Consider the following 19,953-nt stretch of genomic DNA (forward strand, 5'->3'; position numbering starts at 1 on the left):
CTGAAAACTAAAGGATAAATCATGTCAAGAGGAGAAAGGAATCCTTCATATTTAAAGGATGTGTGTGTTGGCCTAGCCGTTTGAGGTGAGTGGTGGACCCAAGCTAGTTAAGCAGCTTTACATTTATGCTATAAATTACAAGAGAAGTTGCATTATTTTTTTCTCCACAGGTTGATCTTCCTTTCGCTGAGAAGAGGCCTCTGTTTTCATGGGACAAGCTTCCTTAACAACAAACACACTCCATACCTTCCACTACCCCATGTGTTTTTTAAGACAATTAAAGCTTTCCACTGATGACAGAATGATACATAGCTAGTTAATACATCCCATGGTTGATAAACACGTTCAGCAGTTAAAATATTGATAAAAGATAATTCACAGTCAGCTCTCTACACATTCTGCCACCAATTTTTACCTTTAAAAACCTCCTTCACCTCAAACAATAATAGCCTTTTTACAACTTGAAAGTTAACCAAACTGTTAACAGATGTACTTAACAGGCATATTTTACAATTATCAATTTAGTTCTTATATATAAAAGTTACCTCGAACACAAAGATCGTGAGACAGAAAGGTCCAAGGATTAGGAAAAGTAATGATTCTCTTCTTTACACCACATTTTGTCAAATATACACAGAAATCAAAGCCAATACTTTCGTATTCTGCATATAACATAGCATCATTTCTTCATATACTTATGTTTGGTCTAGCAGTTTTCTAAGGGTAGATGATTTCTAAGTCAATTGATTAAACGTGCTCAGTATATAGAACATAACAAAGCTCTCAAAATGTTTAAAGGCCGGGGTTAGGGCAGACTGTTCTGGACTGAAGCTCTCATTGGTGTTCAAAAACAACATGCAGTTGGAACGGCATGCACGTTAGAGGGCAAGGTGATTAGTAGAAATCAGACAAGATTGGGAGAAAAGAAAAGATTTGTCTGAAATGATTATAGGTTCGCTTTCCTTGGTTAGTTATTTCAATCAATATTTGCCTGGCATTCAACTAGTCTCATACCTGCTAGCATAATGTTCAATGCGTGAATGAGTATCATCGTGTGAAAGCTGAGGGGACGAGGCAGGCCTATAAGGCAGAAAATGTGATTAGTCACAGATACCATCCATTAATGGAGAAAAAAAAAAACCCACCCCACAGTTCTGTTATATACACGGCCTAGAATGCTTTCAGCCTAAAACTATGAATAAGGTACACATCTGGTTGTCTCTATATCTTAGAGAGATCATCAAGTACTGACAATCTAGGTTTGACAGAGGATTGGTCATCCTTCTGCTTTTCTCAAAAGCCACAAGGAGGGATCACAAACTTCTCTGGCAAGTTTTAATGACAGAAAAGGTCAAGGACACAGTCTCCACATGACATTCAGTCTTCCTATCTTGTCCTGTCTCATCATCTATAGCGGTGAAATTGTGTTAGCAGTATATGGTTTAAACTTTACACAGTTTACACCTGTGCCATTTTTAGCTGCCTTCTTATTAAAGGAAAACTGTATATTCGCCTAGTATATTTGCAGTCAATGATTTTAGCTCTGGAGAGGCCACAGAAGTCTGTGACCAAGATTCCATGTATGAAGAAGTCTTGGTCTGCACAATTTTGTAAAGAAGGAATATATCTACCACGTTAGCAGCGGGACTGTACTGCTACTTGGTAGAGTAAAACTGAAGGGTCCCAAATTATAATGTGATGCTTTAAAAAAAGAACTACTAACTTCAATAGAATGTCACAGTACCTGAAATATTTCTTATTAGGGATACTGTGTTCTAATGTACAGAGTGAAAAATGAGAAGAGGATAAGCATCCATAGTCTATTTACTTTGTGGGTAAAAAAAGAACCCTATTTTTTTGGCTTCACAGATGAAGATTTTGGTAGGGTTGACATGTTTTCACCTTTTCATACCTGATGTATTAATTATCCTTGAAGTTTTTATAGTATCTTTTAGATTAACCTTAGGAAAAAAATCCATCTGTTTTGAAAACCAGTTTGGTCTTGTGCTTTTTGTTTTAACTGGAATAGGACAAAAAGGTCTCTTCCATTTCTCTCCTGACACAGAATGCCCTTAGGTAAAGGCATGAGTCCAAAAGTCGACAGTGATCTATTCAGTAAGGACTAGTTTAGTCCAGTGTCTAAGCAGCATTCAAGAACTTGGTCAGAACACTAAGAAGAATATGTTTTTTCTTACAGTTAAAAAAAAAGAAAGAAAAACATGTAGTTACCTATGTTTACATAGGAAATATAGTAGAAATCTGTGTTTCTTAAGGAAGACACATAATTATAAAATGGTTATAACACACTTCATAACCAGGGAACTGAAATCTTGCCTGAGAGATAAATGTCTTATTTATGAAACCAATGTTATCTACATCAATTGTCACCAGACTAAAACTTGGAATAAACTACAAAGATACTAAAATTGTCATAAGGGAACAAAAGGATGGCTACCCAATTTACCAGGCAGATCCAAAGATTTTCAGGTAAATCTTCACTCTAGTTTTGGAGATAATCTGCTAATTTGTTAGAACCCTGGAACAGTCCATTATTAGAAAAATGCCAAGGTTTGCTTGGAAATATTCACTGCAGGTCAAGATAACTGAGTACTTGGATTAATTGGTTTATAAGCCCTATCTTCTGGAACAGACCAGTCTTTCGATTATATACTTCTTAGAAGCTAAAAGCCCACCATCAAGGAAAACATATTAGTGTTTCTCCCTTGTAACAGTTACTACCTTGGTAGTGTAGAGAAGAAAAAAGATCTTGAGATCTTGGAGCATAACTGCACTAAGAAAGCTCACCATGTAAATGCAAAACACTTTAATAAAATCTTAAACAGGATATCTTATGCAAAGCTTTAATTCTTAGCCTTGAGGATATTTCCATGTTATTTTTCTTATTAACTTTTGTAGCACCTAACACAGCATGCTTAAGCACAAGAACTCATAAAAACCAAGAAATCTAAAATATATATATATATACACACACACACACTAAAGGAGGTACTTATGAAACCAGAAAACGAGCCAAAAGGGAATACTGGTCAGAGAAGAATCATCTAAAAACCAAGAATTAGTAAAAGTATAAAACCACTTAGCCCAGAAACAAAGCTAAATGCAAAGTCTTCTAAGCACTTTTCCAAGGGAAGGTAAGAATACTGTTATCCCTTCTCACTTCCTAAATATAAAGTGATAGATCCCCCAAAGGATTATTCCTGTTATTGTAAATGGCCAATTCCATCCCCTCCACCATCTTCTCATTATCTGTGACAACTCCATTAATAAATTTTCAATGCAGAAGAGCTCAAAGAATATTATTTGACCGTCTCACTTGTGGACAAACAATATAAAAGGTTTATGCCAGGTTTACTTTCAACTAAGGTGACAAATCCAGGTAAAGAAGGGGTTTTTTTCTAAGGAAAAAAAAGATTTGTATCTCAGTAAATTTTCAAATTGTATGATCCATCCTGAATGGACTAAATGCTGTCATTGTCATAGGATTTGTTAATATCGAATGAAATTCTTGCAAGATAAAGCACTCTAGGACCTGACTCTTCTGCCTGAAGAAAATAGCTTTACAATTTATTTTATAAATTATTTACCACCCCATGAATAAAGACTTTAATAAAATTACACATATTACAGGGACTTTAGCCTGCTGGGTTTGTTTTCTTCCTCAAAATTAGAATTTCCCACTACTTCTGAATAATCCAGCATACTTTTTATGGGAAGGCAAAGTGGGGGCAGGTTTCAGTTGTTAGAGAATATATTTTTAAAAAGAATGTTTTCAGAAAGACAAATACCCTCTACTTAAAATAAGTTACATTAAACTGACTCCCTGAATGCTTCTCGTTAGCTTATGGATAGAATAAACTTCCTCTTTAGTTAGTCATTCTTTATTATGCTGTGCTATCTCTGTCTATGTGTTTTTTTAAAAAATTAATCTTTGGCATATTTGTCTTTTGGATTTTTAAGTTGGTTAGAACTTATTCCAACACAGAGAAAATTCATTTGCTTATCAGGATCCAATCTGGCTGAGAATTGCAGTATATTATTTTTTAAAAGTTCTTTATTTATGAAAGGTTTTACCTTCTGTAAACATATAGATTACCTGGGATAGGGAAAATAATTACCAGTAGCAAGGAACATAGCTGAATCTAAATAACTCCCCAAGTTGTTTAAGCATAATTAGTAAAGAAATCAAGCATAGTAACCATATCTCAAAATTAAATGGCCCAATAATGTGGCTTTAAAGAAGAAAGGAAAGCCTCACACTTCCTTTAGGCCAATAAAGACTTCAAATAAACTTCAATTAATAGTTTGCACTTATCACGACAGGATTTTTTTAAAAGGACCTACTTTAAATTTAATTACTTGGTGGAACAAAAAAGACCCAATAAAGATAAACTGAATTCTTATATAAGTCCACTTTCCAAATTAGTCATTTACCTCTTATATATAATAGAACTGTCTGACTTTAAATAACTATTTTCATAAGTACATTGTGAAATACCAAAATTTTGTTATAAACCCCCCACACACACACTGTAACTTTAAAACAATGCACTTTGCTGACATATAAATCACAGACTCTACAGAGTTTTCTAATGACATTCTAAATTCTGAGATAAGTCAATAAATTATTAATATAAACTATTAGTATTATTAATAAGACACACCAATAGTAATAACAAAGACTACAGTACACTTTCCTTCCAGTGAAAATATATGTTTATGAGCTGAGTATTTAGCTTGGAGAAGAGAGCAAAGTGAGTGTAGGTCAAAGCTGAGAAACTCAAATATATATATATATATATATACACACACACACACATATATATATATATATAAAGATTAGTCAAATAGCATGGCATTACCTGATAAAAAGGCCACATGCCTTACTGAAATTATTCAACCATACTCAACATTATACCATGAAACAAACTTCGCTGGCTTTTAATGGTCCACTTATAACAGGCCCTAAAGAATAAAGCATCATCCTTTTGAAGGTCCTAAAGCACTCAATCTCTAGAAATATGACTAAAGAATGTTATTATGTAATCAGAAGGCTCTTCCCTGCTTACAAGGAAAGAGCATATAAACAGGTCTGTCAGGAACAGAACTAACAACCCAACAATTTCTTTGATGTTACTTTGACCTCCAGGCCAGGATTTCTGCTGGTTTTCCTTTGACCAGGTGGGGACCCTGAAACCTCACTGACTCTCCTGATCTGTGTGGCAAAGGGCACCCTCAAAGTCTCAGCAAGGGAAAAATTTTGAAAGGAAGGAAGGGAAATTAAAATGTCCTTAAAACAAACAGAATAAAAATTTTTAAAAATTCAAGCAAGCGAATGTGTTTGTGATAGCAGCACCCTTCAGCGCAAGTACTCACGCAGAGTCTACCGGCCAGAAGTTGATCAGAGTAACAGGACTGCAAAACAAAAAAATGAGGTGGTGAAGAGAGACACAGGCAAACTCAGCCACACACACACAAAAAATTACTGAAAGGTCAAAATAAATGAAACCCAATTAAGTATGAACCATGAAAAGCAACGGCCAGACAAAGGTGAAAGGTGAATTAAAAGAAAACCAGTGGTGCAACTGCCGTCAGAGGCATGGCAAACAGAAGAGAAGGTTCAAAAGAGGTAAAGACAAGATCATCATTTGGATCTAGCGAATCATAACTACTTACTGTGAAGACATTTCCTGTGACCATTATTTTCTTTCAAGTAGGAAAAAGTGACTAGCTATGACCAAGCAATCAGATACAAAACGACACACGCCTACTGATTTGTGAGGGGGCAGAATCAAAATGAAATCTTGGAGTCACTCATTTGTAAACAGTCCCGTACTTCTTACAAGCCTTTGTAAGTTAATTAGGAGCCAGAATATGGTGGTTTTTTTCTCCCTGTGAGATACAGTTTAACTTTTCGAAAGGGTCACTGTTCACGGGACAATTGATATGGAAACTGGTGACTGAACGTCAGCTTGCTTTTCTCTTTACAGCTACAGTAAATCTAAAGAAAGAAACAGGAGAGACTGTTTGTACTTGGGAGTGAAGGAAGGTATTCAGGTGAGAGGAGCTCAAATGTATGTCAACTAAGAGGCTGCTGTGCTCTGGCCACTACTCACGTTTCCATGTTGTCCCCCTCTAAGACCGTCTGCACTGGCAGGTAGCCCATTCGGGGATGCTTCGCAAAATACCTTTTGGTGCGAAATTTGTTTTTTAGTACCTTGGCAAAGTCTCGAACATCTTCTCCCGATGTAGTCTGAAACAGAAATCATGAGGAGATCAGACTTGGGGTGGGGTTTTGAACGGAAAGCACCGCTTCGGTGCTCTGCCTTAAGGTACTTGTCTTATAATTAAGAGCAGAAGGAGGCGAGAGCAAAGGCTGAAATTACACAAAACGGGCTTTGACACCAGACCTGCCCTTTACTAATGGGGTTAACGGGGGTGAGCTATTTACCTACCCAAGGCTCCAATCATCTACAAAACTGAAGCAAGAATGCCTCAACAAGTTGTGATGATGAATCAATGAAGTATCAACTACTAGGCTGCTCGATAAATGGTAATTAATAAATGTCTGGAGGTCAGAGAGTTGACCTTCAGTTTTACCACACCTAATGGTATTTGTAAAACAATATCTGCCCATGTTGCTGTCAGATTTTACCCAATAAGTACCATTCGATTCACAGCATGGTACATTCTCCATCATTGAATACCTTTGCAAAAGGAATCAAAGTGAGGAAGACAATAAAATAACGGAGGATCGCTCTGAAGATGCAAGAGAGAAAGCTCTAAAGCAGAGATTCTCAAACTCTAATGTGTTGGAAACCACCTGCAGATCTCGCTAAAATGCCGCTTTTGATTTAGAAAGTCCAGGGTGAGGTTTGAAGTTCTGCATTGCTAATAAGCTCCCAGGTGATGCCAAAGCTGCCAGCCCACAGATGGCACTTTGAATAGCTAGCAGCCAGTGTTGAACGAATACGAGATTTACACCCAGGTCTGTGTCCACCAAGTCCATGCCCTTTCCATTTCACCAGTGATTTTCCTTTTCTTTCTTTATTAAATTAATATTATTGGACTATAGCTGCTTTACAGTGCTGTGTTAGCTTCTGCTGTACAGCAATGTGAATCAGCGATACATATACATGTATCACCCCTTTTTGGATTTTCTTTCCATTTAGGTCACCAGAGCATTGAGTAGAAATCCCTGCGTTATACAGTAGGTTTCCATTAGTTATCTATTATATACATAGTGTTCATAGTGTTTATATGTCAATCCCAATCTCCCAATTCATACCACCATCACCTTCCCCCTTGGTGTCCATATGTGTGTCACCAGCAACTTTTCAAAGTTCTACTGGGCACTTAACATTTCCCTAAGACAATAACTTAAGAGATGACTCCAGCACTTAATTATAGAAACTTGGGCAAACTTTTTAACCTCAGAATGTCAAGAGTCCTCAACTGTAAAAAGGGGATAAAAATAATACCTGTCTCATACAGAGTAGTTTCAAAGGTAAATGCCTAGCATTTAATGGTAAGTGTTAATATATTAAATAGGCAAAAGATGAGCAAGATGCATTTAAATGGTGGATTACAAATTTCAGGGAACCTACATTACTCCTCCTCCATACTCAATGTGCCTCATGGCCCTAACACCTCTACACATAACAGCTAGGGATGAGGAAACTAAATGTGAAAATGTATTCTCTACAACCCACACAAACAGAAATGAAAACTACTGTTTCACCCAACAGTGTGTGTGGAGTGTCTATGACATTCTGCGTGTGCCAGGCATCACACCAGGGATAAGGTCAATCCCAGAGTCTGCAATTTGGAGCTACTTGAGTTGGGCAACATCTGGGGAACTGAGCAATCACAGGATCACAGATCATCTGCAACACTGTAGAAAACTGAAACTTCTCCCAGGTGAGCTGACTCAAGCTCAGGGACACATCTACTTACCGGAGTGCAATATTCCACCATGGGATAGTGCATTTTATGGCCTTTTGCAACACGGCCAGAGAAAAAGCAGCTTTGGCAGATGTCATAATTAAAGTGCTTTAGACTTCTGTACCTGGTAAAGCACAAAAACAAACACATATGTATCTCTTCAGATCAAATTCCCAAAGAATACCCTTTAAGAAATACTTCTTCCATACTGTTTTAATTCTAGAAATAGAATGCTGTGTTTATTAATCCCTCAAGGTAAGTGATTAAATTCCTACCTCCAGATTTTTCTGGTGTTTTACCTGCAGTGTCAAAATATTTTGGCAGAAACATCCTGTAAACATTTGGAGGGAGGGGAGAAAAACTCAGCTCTTGCTTAAACTCCACTGGGAACTCTTTCAGATTAAGTAGGAAGACACTGGCAAACTTCTAGGCTTTTGAAGACCAAATACTAGAATTTAAAGGAACTCTCAGAATGGACAGATGGATGCATTTCAGGCCCATACCCCACCCATCAAAAGGGCACCAACATTTCCTGAGGGAATTATTTTTTAAAAAATTATATAGAAAAAGCAATTTCATAAGACAAAAGAAAATTCAGCAAGAAGTCTCAATTAAAACAAATCTTACTTTAATTACATTTTCTGCCTGAGAGACATGATTCATTTTCAGAGTTACTTGGATAACCTCTTTTATCTGTCTCTCTTCAGAAATCCCTCACCACCTTACCCCCACATGAAAATGGAAACCCCAAGAAAAGACACAATTTGGGTGAGATGAAAGGATTCATAATCTGGAGGTACTACATACTATGCTTCCCCACAGTCTCAGAATACTGTATTCTTGGTTTCATACTCTCCCTGCCTTGTGCTTTTTCAGATAAGACTCTGAGCCAATTCAAATAAACATATTCCTCATGTCACATATGGGAATGTGGGGAAAAAGCTACTGTTTTTAGATCCTAGTCATCTTCTGAGAATGGGGAAAAGGAGGAAAGAGAAGTGCTGATTCCTAAAACAATTTACTTTCATAAGGGCAAAAGGACTGAATGTCAAAATGCTCTCTTAGACCCTCCAAAGCATTCTCCTTCTGCATTTTATAAAATCCACCCTCTGCTTTGTCTACAGATCTTACCAGTGAAGGAAGCTAAGAAAAGAAAGGTAAGAAATGCAATGCAGTCCCCTGGAGCTCCCCCTCCCCGCTGCCCCAAGGCATCACTCTTACCTGCAGAAACCAGGAAGGAAAGAAGGTGTCCTTTGCTATCACTGCCTACTCAATGCTGTCTATCTAGGCTTTAGAAACCTCTGAAGGTCTCTGTAAAACCTCTTTGTACACAGCATGAAGTATGGAAGGAGCACAGTGAATAAAAGGCACACAAATGGTACAATGTAATTATTAGAAACAAAGTAATGAGACAAGTCTCAGCATAACCAGCGATGAGTATTTACTTAGCTGGTAAGTGGATCCTGAACAGGCAGAGGATGCTACCACTAGTTTACAACTTGACGGCTTATTCATCACTATGGCAACCTCAATGTTGATCCAGATGTTTAAACACACCACCATTTCAGAATTTGTGTTTGGGATTACTGTTCATGAAGATTCATTCATTTAAAAGTACCCTATCTCCCCAGACAGGTCAGCAAGACTGAAGATTTAAAAGGCAAGTGTTTTCTGGGACATTTTAAGAAAGTCAGAATAATAATAACCTACAACGTTTCCTACTTCTTGTACTTTTAAATTTGTAAGGAACATTTTCTTGTTTTAGTGGCTTTGTGAATCTTTCATTTACTTGCACACTTTATATTCCCTCAGAAGTTCATTAGGAGACTATGAAAAGAGCGTAATCAGATTCACAGATCAAGAAGTATGTTCTAGGATGCTCTAAACAATTCTGGTTACTTTAGGGCAAGAAAAGTGGTGTAGAGTGATTAAGAGACTGAGCTACCGTGACGAATGTCCCAAAATAGAATCATTCCTTAGTTTTATAACTGATTCTGGGAGAGTTTCTATAAACAGAAAAGAGCATGGGGGAAAAAAAGAGATGATCAAAATGTCTTGGTTCCAGGAAAGAAGAGGTACAGTTAATCTGTGTATACTTAATGGACAAAAATCTTGGTGGAGACAGGGAGTCTGTCCTGATCGATGAGGAACATGGCTCTGCATAGCTAAAGGGGGAAAGAGGAGAGGGCCATCTGTCTCATGAAGCAGGTCCACAAACATAACCCAGTGCTCAGGGGGGTGACAGCAGGGATCCAGGCTCTAGTCTGGTCACCTCCTCTCCCACCATGGAGAGGAACAGACTAACAGCAATTGGCATGGTGGGTAACAATGCACTGATAGCAACTGGCATGGGGGGGGGTGGTAACAGATCAAGTCATACAAGGGTGAAAAATGATATGACAAAAATGACATTGGGGGGCTTCTGCCTACCTGAAGCCAATGATCGGACACTCCTTGCAGATGTTACACTTGGCCTGATGCTTGGCAGTCTCCGCGGCAGCCACTCTGTGCAGGACGGGCAGCCACACCATGGACTGGGGTTCTAGTCTCATCCAATCAAGGAAGAGTGCCGCTTCAATCTCAGGCTTATTATTAGCCTGCAGTGACAGGAGGCCGGAGAGTGCAAGGAGAGAAGATAAGAAAGTAAAGGAGGCATATGTCATTTTCGGTGATACATCAAATAAAGAGCCAAAGTGGTGCAGTAAGGCCCACTTTTCACAGCCTGATTCTTCAAATGTCCCCCCAACTTCCACATGAGCCCTCTGCTATATGGCAGTCTGGGAAACTGCCATGACCCTGTTTGGCTACTAGATGACAAGAAATCAAAGCAAACAAATGCAAAACGTACAATACACACCTGGGAGAGACTATATCTCACTCCAGTTTGGGAAGAGATATATAAGACTTAGCCATAAGTAAAAAGGAAGGGCTTATTGATAAACTTTCAAAAGAGAGAGAGAGAAAAGAAACCTCAAGGAACGATTGATCCTTTTATTTTTCTTTCCCCTCCAGTGAATCTGTTTCTCAGTGTTTCTTATGATCGTAATGAAGAGGCTTTACAATTCATCTGGTCCCGAAGCTTCATTTTACAGACAAGAAAACTGAGATGTAGATAAGAGAAATGGCCTTTCAAAGGTCAGACAGCTCCCTGGCAGCAGGAATGAGTCTAGCATTGAAACCTCCCGCTCTAGTGCTTTCTTCATGGCGACCTATTGTTTCTCTGTCTCACTCTAGTTTTCTGTTTTTCAGAGTTTCATAAATACTGTGCCTCCCAGTGAGTCCAATGATTTTAGAACATTCAAAATATATTTATCCATCATTTGATTGGTATGTTACTATAGTCATGCATTTAATTACATTTTTGACCCTATAAGATCATGTTTTATGTTTTTATATTGTTAGATTGATCCATATATTAACCACTTTTGGGGGGTTTGTTTTCCGTTGCTTCCTTCAGTCTCAGATCTCCCATCTGGGATCAGTTCTGTTGGCAGTGTATCTTTTAGTATTTCCTTTAGTGAGTGTCTGTTGATGGTGAATTTCTCAGCTTTTGTTTGCCTGAAAGTCTCTTATCCATATTCTTGATAGTTATCTTCATTTGGTAATGATTTTTAGACTGAAAGAGGTGTTTCGTTTATTTTGATTATGTTTTAGCACACTGAAATATTATTTCACTTTTATTTCACTTTCTCTGCTGCTAACCGTTGACAAGTCAGCCGTGATGCTATTGGTTCCTTGAAGGTCATCTATCCTTTTCCTGTCTCATCTTGTACATCTAGGATTTTATTGATACTTTTTAGGATTTACTAGGCTTCAGGAATCTGTGGGCTAGAGTCTTTAGTCAGCTCTGGAAGCTTCTCAGTCATGATCTCAACAAATACTGCCTCTTCTCCATCCCTTCTCTCTGCTTACGGGAATCCATTAGATCAATGTTAGACTTTCTCAATCTAACTGCCATTTCTCTGAGCAGGCCTTACCTAAGAAAGTGCCTTCTCCAAAGATGGTCTTCATTTGCTTTTTCCAAGAACCAAAGGGTGCTACCTATTTTGAGATCAATTTACACTGAATATATGATGGGATATTTAGGATCATATACATAATGAGTATATGAACTGCAAACTCATGGTGCTTCTCTTGGAATGTGGTGTGCTAATAAAGAATGTATTCACATTTTAGGCAGACAAGAGTAGGATCATTGGGCTTGTAACACTCACCACTTCATCAGTACTCCAGGAGTAACCCCCAATTATCAACTCAGCAACATTATAATGAGCTGTTTAACCTTGAATTCCTAGCTGCAAAAATTCAAGGTACTGATCAAAAGCTTCTGTTGAGTACTTCGTTCTGGATAGAGTGCTATCACAGAGGTAACGTACTTTGTGAACATTTTCTTAAAAGCAAAAAAAAATATTACAGAACCTGTCGATGAAAGGGACCATGGACATGAATTCCTCCTTCTGGAATGGCACCACAGAGTTGTAAGACTTTTGACAGTCACCACGTTCAAACTTATCCAATGCCAGTGTATTCTCATAGCCGCCATATAATAACCATCCATGTGAGGAACATTTATGTACAGGTACCCCTGTCACAAGTGCTTCATCACACTGAGCTGAAATCCATCAGCACAGCCAATAGAGGCTCCAGAGTCCAACCACAAGAGTTCAAATTCCTGTTTTGCCACTGATTGTGTTACTCTGGGAGAGTAACTTTATCTTTCTGTGTCTCAATGTTCCTCTGCCATGAAGTGGAACTATTCATAGGACCTACCTTGTAGGGCTGCTTTAATATTTCAATGAAAGACACTTGAACACTGGCACACAGCGAGAGCCATGTCAGTCAGTGTTTGCTGTCCTTATGTCATTATTACTATACATCTGACCAGAAACAGCGATGTTCTCAAGCCTTCACAAATCTCTTTCAATATTTTACCAGAGCTGTCATGTCTGTCCATGGCCCTTCATCCCTATTTCTCTTATTTCTGCCTCATATGACAGGGCATGGTTTGCCATTGTCCTTTAGAACTCTGTTCTCCAAAATATGATGTGCTGTGAATGGTACTGCCATCTCTCTGGACAGTATAATTGGATGACTTTCTTTTGTTCTGTACTATAGGCTCCCGCAGCGCTTCCACTCCACTAAAATCTCTGGGTCAGTGTTTCCCAGTGTGTCCAGAAGATCAATGACCCAGCAAGATGTTTCAAGAAGAGAAGGTCAAATTAATTAAGGAAACATTGCACATTCTAACTGTCGCTTAATGCACGTTAACATACTAAAAGCTGGGTTGGTTGTCAGTAAGGAAACATTAAAACTTGTTTGACCTCAGAATTTCTCACACTAATTATTCAGTGATCCTGGGACATTTATCATTGTTCTTATAAGACTTGTGAACAACCCCAAGGTACTAATGCACTGCTGGGTATGATAAGAAATACTGTTTGGCTGTTTCCAGTGATTCCTCTGTTTTGTACATATTCATTTGGGATGTATTTCCTTCCACTTCCGTCAAGGACTTTCCTGTTAGTTTTAGCCCATTGTATCAGCTCATCTGTATCTTTAAGGATCCTGACTCTTACAGCCCATGGGTTAGTCATTCCCCCCAACTCGGTAATTTTTACATTTAAATATATGTTTTCTGGGGACTTCCCTGCTCATCCAGTGACTAAGACTCCACACTCCCAATGCAGGGGGCCTGGGATCAATCCCTGGTCAGGGAACTAGATCCCACATGCCACAACTGAGAGTTCCCATGCCACAACTTAACAGATCCCACACGCAGCAACCAAGACCCAGTGCAGCCAAATAAATAAATAATAAACAGATATTTAAAAATAAATAAATAAAATATGTGTTCTGCCTTCATCCAAAAATCACTAGTGAATAAATTAAACAGACCAAGGTCAAAGGTGGGCCACACCACTACAGACTGCACCTTTGGTCAACGCAAAGCCAGAAGCCAGCCCTCTCTGGCTGGTGGACTGTGACTCCCTCTAGTTATATTATTATTTAGTCTCTAAGTGTTTCTTCATCTGGTAAACAAATATACAATGAGAGACTGTGTCAAAAGAACTGCAAGTTCTGGTTACAATAAGTCCTATAACAATCTCTTGCTCCACTGGTCCAGAAACTAAATTTATTAAAATAACCATCTGGAGCTGGGACAAAAACTATCACAGAAAGACAGCAAATTGCAAAAAGCATTACTAATTCATTCTGATGTCAAACATGGGATTTATTGTTGCCTAATCTGAACCTATATATGTTTCCTTGACTTAAGTTTAAGGGACAGTTTCTTTAATGATAGATTCAATGACATGAATCTTTCTTTCTTTCACAAAGAAAGAATTCAGGCTTATTACAGACAGCATAATTTTACCAGAAAGCTTCTGTTCACTGTGGAAGACAGAAAAAAAAAATCTGACCATGAGTCAGCAACAAATGTAGGTGCCCAAAATAAAGAGAAAAAAAAATTGACCATGTCTGTGACGTATAATGAAAGGCCTAATAAAGACACTGTGAAGCAATCATTGCATTATCCTTGGGACTAGAGAACAGTGTCTAGTTCTAGTGGCTAAAGCTAAGTCCTGACCCGGAACTTAGAGAAGGCTTGGCAGAAAGGCACAGCGATAATTAAAGAGCTTGAAAGACCTATGAGAACAGCTTGAGGGAATTTGGATTATTTAGCCATGAAAAAAAAAAACACACACATGAGAAATAGTGGCTGAAGGGGCGATTTAATAACAGTTTTCAATTATGTGAATGGCTCTTGCATAGGGGCCTATGACCAGCTGTTCAATTTCTCCATTGAGGACAGAACAAGAAGAAACAGGCTTAAGCAGCATGAAAAATTTAGGCTGTAACTCATACAGAAGCATTTCCTGATGCTGAAAGTTGTTAGAGCATTAGTGGAAATTAACAAGGGAAGCTAGAGAATGTTCTCCTCTTTCAAAAGACCACAGATTCCCCTGTGCTTAAAGGCGGGAAATTCTCAAGGTTCTTTCTTCCTCCTAAGATGCAACATCCATCATTCTGGCTCTTTCAAAACTGCTCGCCTGTGCCAACTGACAGCACTGAAGACAAGGTACAGGGATTCACATTCTCATTCTGTTTCGATCTTTCATTTTTACTACCAACAATTCTGTATCCTAGTGGCATATTCCCTTTCCTTTTGTCTGGTGATAAAGAAAGGAAGAATTCCAAACCAGGCCAAGTGTCTATAGAGAGCTAAAAGCACTAGAAGTAAAACCCAGCTAAAATTACATTGTGATTACTCTAGAAAACAAGAGGTTAGCCTGAAATGTCAGGAAGCTGTTGAGGTCAAACGACAGGTATGATGACAATGGATTGAGGTCATCCTTGCAGGTGCCATTATCTGCTGACCCGCATACAGGCCTCGTAGCTTCTCTTGGTATTGAGGATGACCTTGACCTTGCCCCTAAACACCAGTGTCAAACCATCTAAGCAAGAACTCAGAATGGGCCGTTCAGCCCTGGGTTTTGTTTTTGTTTTCAGCAGTATCTCCTCTTTCCACTTTTATGGTGTGAACACACACAAAGCAAGGATACCGTAGCTCCTTCCAGTGTGACAGCCACAGTTTGCAAGTATCCTGGGTCTCCGTTCCTTCTCTCTTGGTTCTCTCCTGTCAGCAACTACCCACAGCACAGAGGTGAGGGAAGGAATCTACTGCAGTCACTGTCTGCCTTCCAATGCATCGCATGCCGGCTTTATACAAATGTCGTCTTAACAACGTACAAAGACAGTGAGTGGCTAGCCAAGGGATGCAATTAGCAATATAACAATTTCAAAGGGCATTACGTGGTAGGTTGGGAGTTGGGGGACTTGCCACGGTTCAGAGTATCTTTTCGGTTTCTTTCCTGTTGTGCTTTCCAGAAACACTTCGGACTTGAAGGGCTGGGCTTCAAATGGCTGCCAGGGTGTCAACCTGAATACTTACTTTTCTCTCAGGCTAACAGTCAAACCAGTCAATTCTAAAGGAAATCAACCCTGTATATTCATTGGAAGCTGAAGCCCCAATACTTTGGCCACCTGATGCCAAGAGCTGACTCATGGAAAAGCCCCTGATGCTGGGGAAGACTGAGGGCAAGAGAAGGGGGTGGCAGAGGATGAGATAGTTGGATGGCATCACTGACTCAATGGACATGAGTTTGAGTAAACTCTGGGAGATGGTGAAGGACAGGGAAGCCTGGCAAGCTGCAGTCCATGGGGTCGCAAAGAGTTGGACACAACTTAGCAACTGAACAACAACAGGCTAACAGAACCAGTTCCTAGCCACAGAAGAAAGGTGATGAGAGGGTTTCTCAGCAAGCCCTGCTCCCAAAGTACCATAAACACACACATCATATTTTAAAGAGAAGGTAACTGGCATCCCCATTGTCAGGCTTTTGAAAAACCATGTCAGTTCTTAATAAACTGAAAAAAATTCGTATAGAGAAAAGCCAACATTATGGAAGAGATTGTACCCAGTAGTTCTCAGATGATAAAAAGGAACCACCTTTTGTTCTGGAAACAATACTTGTCTAAACCTCCTTTGTTTCTCTCCTAGTTTGTGGGTTATTTAGAGACAGGAACTATGTTTCTATACCTTCCATGAAGGTTTGGTGAATTGAATGATGGGTGGGAATTAAACTGTGATCACAATAAACAGTGATAAAAGGAAGGGTTACAATATCTGAATGAGGTTAGAATTAAAAAAAAACCTTCATAAGCATCTTAAAGAGCAAAAAACAATAAGTTTATAAGGGTTGTCTAAGAAATAGAAGACAAAATAAGTTTTTTTTAAATAGTTTTTAAAGTTAATGGCCTCTGTTGGCTTGTCTGCTACATGCAAAAGGCTAATCTATAGTCTATTTCTGGATTTGGAGAATACAAAGAATCACCCAGTCCAACATGTCAGTAGTGCTAAGATTGAGAAACTGTGTCCCGATGTTAACAGCTTCTATTGCCAGGTTCATGTGTCAAAACTAAGAAACCAACATGGGTCCACTATAATTGACTAAATGCTACAGGGCACCTAACAGGCAGGCAGCGCTCCTCTGCAACACAGAAACCGAGAAGCTATGATAGGCCTGTTCAATTACTGCCTGTGAGACAAAGGGTACGCTGGTTAACACTGCTTCACACCTCTTAGGATGGCTACCATCAAGAACACAAGAGATAGGCATTGGTGAGGCTGGAGAAGAGAGAACACTCGTGCACTGTTGGTGGGAATGTAATTTGGCTTAGCCATTATGGAAAACAGCATGGAGGTTTCTCAAAAAATTAAAAATAGAACCAAAATGTAATCTAGCAATTGCACTTCTAGGTATATAGCCAAAGGAGATGAAAACAGGATATTGAGGGGATACCTGCACTCCCATCTTCATTGCAGCGTTATTCACAATAGCCAAGACGGGTAAACAACCTAAGTGTCTGTCAATGGATGAATGGGTAAAAAAAAGACGTGGTGTGTGTATATATAGGAGAAAATCACTCAGCCGGAAGATGGAAATCCTACCATTTTTGACAATATAGAAGGGCCCTGAGGGCGTTATGCTATGTGAGATAACTTAGACAGAAAAAGACAAATACTATACGATATCATTTCTACATGGAATATAAAAAAGCTGAACTCCCCAAAACAGAGTAGAATGGTTGTTATGAGAGACTGGGGGTAGGGGAAATGGGGAGATTATCGACTTACAACTAGTAGATAAGTAAGTTCTAGAGACCTAATCGGAGAAGGCAATGGCAAGCCACTCCAGTACTCTTGCCTAGAAAATCCCATGGATGGAGGAGCCTGGTAGGCTGCAGTCTGTGGGGTCACTAAGGGTCGGACACGACTGAGCAACTTCACTTTCACTTTTCACTTTCACACATTGGAGAAGGAAATGGCAACCCACTCCAGTGTTCTTGCCTGGAGAATCCCGGGACGGGGGAGCCTGGTGGGCTTCTGTCTATGGGGTCACACAGAGTCGGACACGACTGAAGTGACGCAGCAGCAGCAGCAGAGACCTAATGCACAGCACAGTGATTATAGCCAACAGTACTGCATTATAAACTTCAGAGTTGCTAAGAGACTAGATTTCAATTGTTCTCACCACAAAAGAGAAGTGGTAATTATGTGACGTGGGAGAGGTGTTAGCTAACACTAGGGTGGTACTAATGTTGCAATATATGTGTCAAATCAACACACTGCACATTAAACTGCCAAATGTTTTATGTCAATTATACTGCAATTAAATTTTTTAAGGTTGTGCATTAAACTTATACCAGGGTATATGTCGATTATACCTCAATTTAAATTTTTTTCATCTAAACATATATATTTACCTATTACAGAGCGAGGGAAGAAAAAGGACTAGTAAATTTCAAGAAGCCCAAACCAGAAATCACAAGGGAACATGCTAAAATTGTAGACCTTGATTTGAAATCAGGGTGCTTTTCAAATAGAAACTCCACGTAATGCATCTCATGACAAGTAACAGAAATCTATTTATTCATGGCAAATAATTAACTCAAGCAAGGTTAAAGCAGTCAGCTAGTATAAGTGTGTGTGTGTGCTTTCATTTATTCAGTAGAGTTCCTGTCCATTTAAAAAATAACTAAATATATAAATATTGCATGCATTCATATGCATGAATACAATTTCCAAACATTCTTATTGAAAGAATAAGGTAAATTTATAGAAAATACTGGGGACAAACCACAGACATTTCAAAAAGGTTAATCTCTCCTCCCAGGCCATTTTCATCTGTTTTCACTAGTAAAATGTTTCCTTTCAAACAGCCATTTCAAAAAGCCATTTCAATATTGCTGCCATCGTTAATAGGTTATAGCATTAATAGCTGACAACACAACTTTTCTGGCCCTGATTGCAAAAAGCCCTAGTGTTAAAAAGATTTGCTGAATTTAAATTGATCACAACTGTTTTGTGAATTATAGTCTGTACACAAAGATTTAGAACTACAAGGAGAACAGCTAGCTGGGGTCACACAGTATAGGACAGGCAGTTCCTGACTGTTCCCTGAGCTGTCATTACGATTTCTTTAACAACCTCTAAATCTACCAAGGGCATCAGTGGAATATTTTACATAAGAGAGAAGTCTGCACTAGCGACGAACATAAAAGGAGGAACAAGAACAAGTTGTAAAGAATATTAATGATGCTTCTTCCAAACGATCCCAATTTTTATGAAAATCAAACGAATGCTAAAAAAAAAAATCTGCTATAAAACTATATGAAACCTGCATGTAACAAATAAAACAGAAGGAAGGTGGCATTTTGATCTTCTTAGACATAAGATCCTTGTGTTTTACATTAGGGTCGATGAGGAAACTCAAGTGTAGGGCCACCAGGGTTCATTTATATGAGGCGTCACATGATGTTTTGTCACTTCTTGTTCTTAGTCTAGGCTACTTCTATTCAGAGAACAGTTGCTCTCATGTGAAAGGCCACACTACACATATAAGACTGTTTTCTGTATTCTGCATCTCTGTTACAAGAACTGTTATCCAGAAGATCAGGTAAGACTTGGCTGATAATGACCAAGCTTTGAAATATACACTGTAACCCATATCCCTTCCTGCTTTTTCCATTTATAACATTTAGCATATAATCAAAGCAACCTGGGGATAAGTAACTCTTGAGGTAATCTGTTTTGCTTGATGTTACAGATGAAAAAAGGCTCAAAGAAGTTACGGACACAGCTGAAAATTATCTATTATTTTCAGACTGAAATATGTATGCTTAAAGGAGTCTTTACATGGGTGGACAGAGGTGATATCTGAAGGGGACATACAGGCTGATTTCCAAAATCTTCTGAAACCTCAAGTCGTCCGAGAGTGTGAGAGGCTCTGATATCTAAATACAGACAGCGTGAGACAATGCCCGAGTACCAGATTGTGAACTGAATTTTGTGCCGGTCTACTGAGAGCTACATGAAGGTAAAAGTGAATACTCAAAAGGCACTGACATAAATGCATGCTCCTACTC

At 38.8% G+C, this 19,953-nt stretch overlaps 1 protein-coding gene across 9 annotated transcripts in view; it reads right to left on the reverse strand.

Annotated features, from left to right (window-relative positions):
* The window catches only part of DMD (dystrophin), a 2,246,075-nt gene that overhangs the window by 64,056 nt on the left and 2,162,066 nt on the right, over positions 1–19,953 (reverse strand). For 6 of the 9 annotated variants that reach the window (XM_055393453.2, XM_055393450.2, XM_055393449.2 and 3 more), the window contains 5 exons: positions 10,393–10,559; positions 7,975–8,086; positions 6,135–6,271; positions 5,395–5,433; positions 1,015–1,080 (listed from right to left, as the gene is read on the reverse strand). In XM_055393453.2, coding sequence (XP_055249428.2) covers positions 1,015–1,080; positions 5,395–5,433; positions 6,135–6,271; positions 7,975–8,086; positions 10,393–10,559 — 521 coding nt within the window. Of the gene's footprint in view, positions 1–1,014; positions 1,081–5,394; positions 5,434–6,130; positions 6,272–7,974; positions 8,087–10,392; positions 10,560–19,953 lie in introns of those variants that run through there. The other 3 variants (XM_055393451.2, XM_088833691.1, XM_088833692.1) reach the window with 2 other exon arrangements.

Source organism: Moschus berezovskii, chromosome X, assembly GCF_049115385.1.
Source record: "Moschus berezovskii isolate FMDL1 chromosome X, NW_MosBer_1.0, whole genome shotgun sequence".
Taxonomy (NCBI): Eukaryota; Metazoa; Chordata; class Mammalia; order Artiodactyla; family Moschidae; genus Moschus; species Moschus berezovskii.